Raw genomic sequence first — 2,659 nt, 5'->3', positions numbered from 1 at the left:
GATTGGTTGGACCGTCCACTAAACCTTTACCGCAAAAATCCCCTTGGACCTCAACTGACGAACTTGTCTATAAACAATGACAACTGGTTCCTCTTCATAACCCAAGCTCTTATCTAGCTGAACTGTGTTGAAGTCTAACACATGTGACAAGGCGGCATGATACCTTCGGAACATAGACACGTGGAAAATCGGATGAACTCCTGATAGACTAGGAGGCAAGGAAAGATCGTAAGCAACCTCCCCAACTCGTCTCAACACCTCAAATGGGCCTATAAACCTTGGGCACAACTTGCCCTTCTTCCCGAATATCATGATTCACTTCATCGACGAAACCTTCAAGAGAACTTTCTCTCCTACCATAAATGATAAATCACGCGCTTTCTGATCCGCGTAACATTTCTGTCTGGACTATGCTGTAGAAGTCGCTCCTGAATCAACTTTACCTTTTCTAAGGCATCCTTCACCAATTTAGTACCATATAACTTAGCCTCACAGGGATCAAACCATCCGATGGGCGAACGACATCGCTGACCATATAAAGCCTCAAATAGAGCCATCTCGATGCTGGATTGGTAACTATTGTTATAAGCAAATTAGGTCAAAAGGCAAGAAACGATCCCACTGACCTCCGAAGTCAATCACAAATTCCCTGAGCATATCCTCAAAAATCTGAATTGTCCTCTCTGACTGCCAATCGGTATGCGGATGAAAGGTTGTGCTGAGCTCTACATGGGTCCCCAATTCACTCTGTACTGCTCTCCAGAAATGTGAAGTAAACTGAGGGCCACAATCTGATATCATGGAAATTGGCACACCGTGCAATCGAACTATATCCTGAATATAAATATGGGCCATGCTCTCTGAAGTATACGTAGTCACAATCGGAATGAAGTGTGCCGACTTTGTCAATCTGTCAATAATGACCCACACTGCATCGAACTTCCGCAAGGTCTGTGGCAACCCAACTACGAAATCCATAGTAATGTGCTCCCATATCCACTCAGGTATAGTCATCTACTGGAGTAGACCACCTGGCCTCTGGTGCTCATACTTAACCTGCTGGAAATTTAGGTACCTAGCTACATAATCAACTATGTCTTTCTTCATCCGCTGCCACCAATAATGCTGCCTCAGGTCGCGATACATCTTCATAGTACCTGGGTGAATGGAATATCAAGAACTGTGTTCCTCTTCTAAAATCCTCTCCCTCAAGCCATCGACATTAGGAACACATAGACGACCCTGGAGTCCCAGAACACCATCCTCGCCTATAGCAAGCTCTTTAGCACCACCCCGCAGTACCGTCTCTATGAGGACCAATAAGTGCGGATCATCAAGCTGTCGAGCCTTGATCTGCTCCAATAGTGAAGACTGGGAAACGGCGCATGCAAGAAATTGGCTGGGCTCTGAAATATCCAACCTCACAAGTCTATTAGCCAAGGACTGAATTTCCAAAGTTAGTGGTCGCTCCTCTGCTGAAATGAAGGCCAAGCTACCCATACTCTCTGCCTTTCTGCTCAAGGCATCCGCGACTACATTCTCCTTGCCCGGATGATAAAGGATGGTGATGTCATAATCCTTCAGTAACTCAAGCCATATGGCTGCCTCAAATTGAGATCCCTTTGTTTGAACAAATACTGCAAGCTGCGATGATCAGTGTAAACCTCACAGGACACCCCATAAAGATAATGCCTCCACATCTTAAGAGCATGAACAATCGTGGCCAACTCCAAATCATGCACAGGATAATTCTTCTCATGGGGCTTCAGTTGACGTGAAGCATATACAATAACTCGCCCCTCCTGCATCAATACACAACCCAAACCAATGCGTAAAGCATCGCAATACACATTATACATCACTGAGCCAGAAGGTAACACTAGAATTGTTGTTGTAGTCAAAGTTGTCTTGAGCTTCTGGAAGCTCGCCTCACAATCATCGAACCAACGGAACAGAGCTCCCTTCTGGGTCAATCTAGTCAAAGGTGTTGCAATAGATGAAAATCCCTCCACAAATCGGCGATAATAACATGCTAACCCCAAGAAGCTCTAAATCTCAGGCACCGGAGTGGGACGAGGCCAACTCTGAACTGCCTCAATCTTCTTGGGATCCACTTTAATACCCTCGCCTGATACAACATGCCCCAAGAATACTATAGAATCTAGCCAGAACTCACACTTAGAGAACTTAGCATATAGCTTCTGTTCCCGCAAGGTCTAAAGCACCATTCTCAAATGTTGCCCATGTTCCACCATGCTACGCGGGTAGATCAAAATGTCATAAATGAAGACAATGACAAACGAATCAATATATGGCCTGAACACCCTGTTCATCAAATCCATAAACTTTGCTGGGGCGTTAGTCAAGCCGAAGGACACCACTAGAAACTCATAATGGCCATATCTAGTACGGAAAGCAGTCTTCGAAACATCCGAGCCCCAAATCATCAACTGATGGTACCTTGATCTCAAGTAGATCTTAGAAAACATCCTAGCACCCTGCAACTGGTCAAACAAATCATCAATATGCGACAACGGGTACTTGTTCTTGAGAGTGACCTTGTTCAACCGGGGGTAATCAATGCACATCTGCATAGTCCCATCTTTCTTCTTCACAAATAAAGCTGGTGCACCCCAAGGAGATATACTAGGTCTGATGA

General features: G+C 45.0%; 1 protein-coding gene across 1 annotated transcript; it reads right to left on the bottom strand.

Annotated features, from left to right (window-relative positions):
• Nucleotides 1–1,173: 1,173 nt before the first annotated feature.
• On the bottom strand, nucleotides 1,174–1,500 carry LOC138910035 (uncharacterized). The gene has a single exon (XM_070201254.1). The coding sequence runs from the start codon at nucleotides 1,498–1,500 to the stop codon at nucleotides 1,174–1,176; it is 327 nt and encodes a 108-aa protein (XP_070057355.1).
• Nucleotides 1,501–2,659: the final 1,159 nt, after the last annotated feature.

This window comes from Nicotiana tomentosiformis, chromosome 4 (assembly GCF_000390325.3).
Source record: "Nicotiana tomentosiformis chromosome 4, ASM39032v3, whole genome shotgun sequence".
NCBI classification, from domain to species: Eukaryota; Viridiplantae; Streptophyta; class Magnoliopsida; order Solanales; family Solanaceae; genus Nicotiana; species Nicotiana tomentosiformis.
Note: the sequence above shows the minus strand (reverse complement) of the source record. Positions and strands in the feature narration are given on the sequence as shown.

Excerpts from the sequence above, each read along its gene's own strand:
- LOC138910035 (XM_070201254.1), bottom strand. The coding sequence starts at position 1,500 with ATGGGTAGCTTGGCCTTCATTTCAGCAGAGGAGCGACCACTAACTTTG.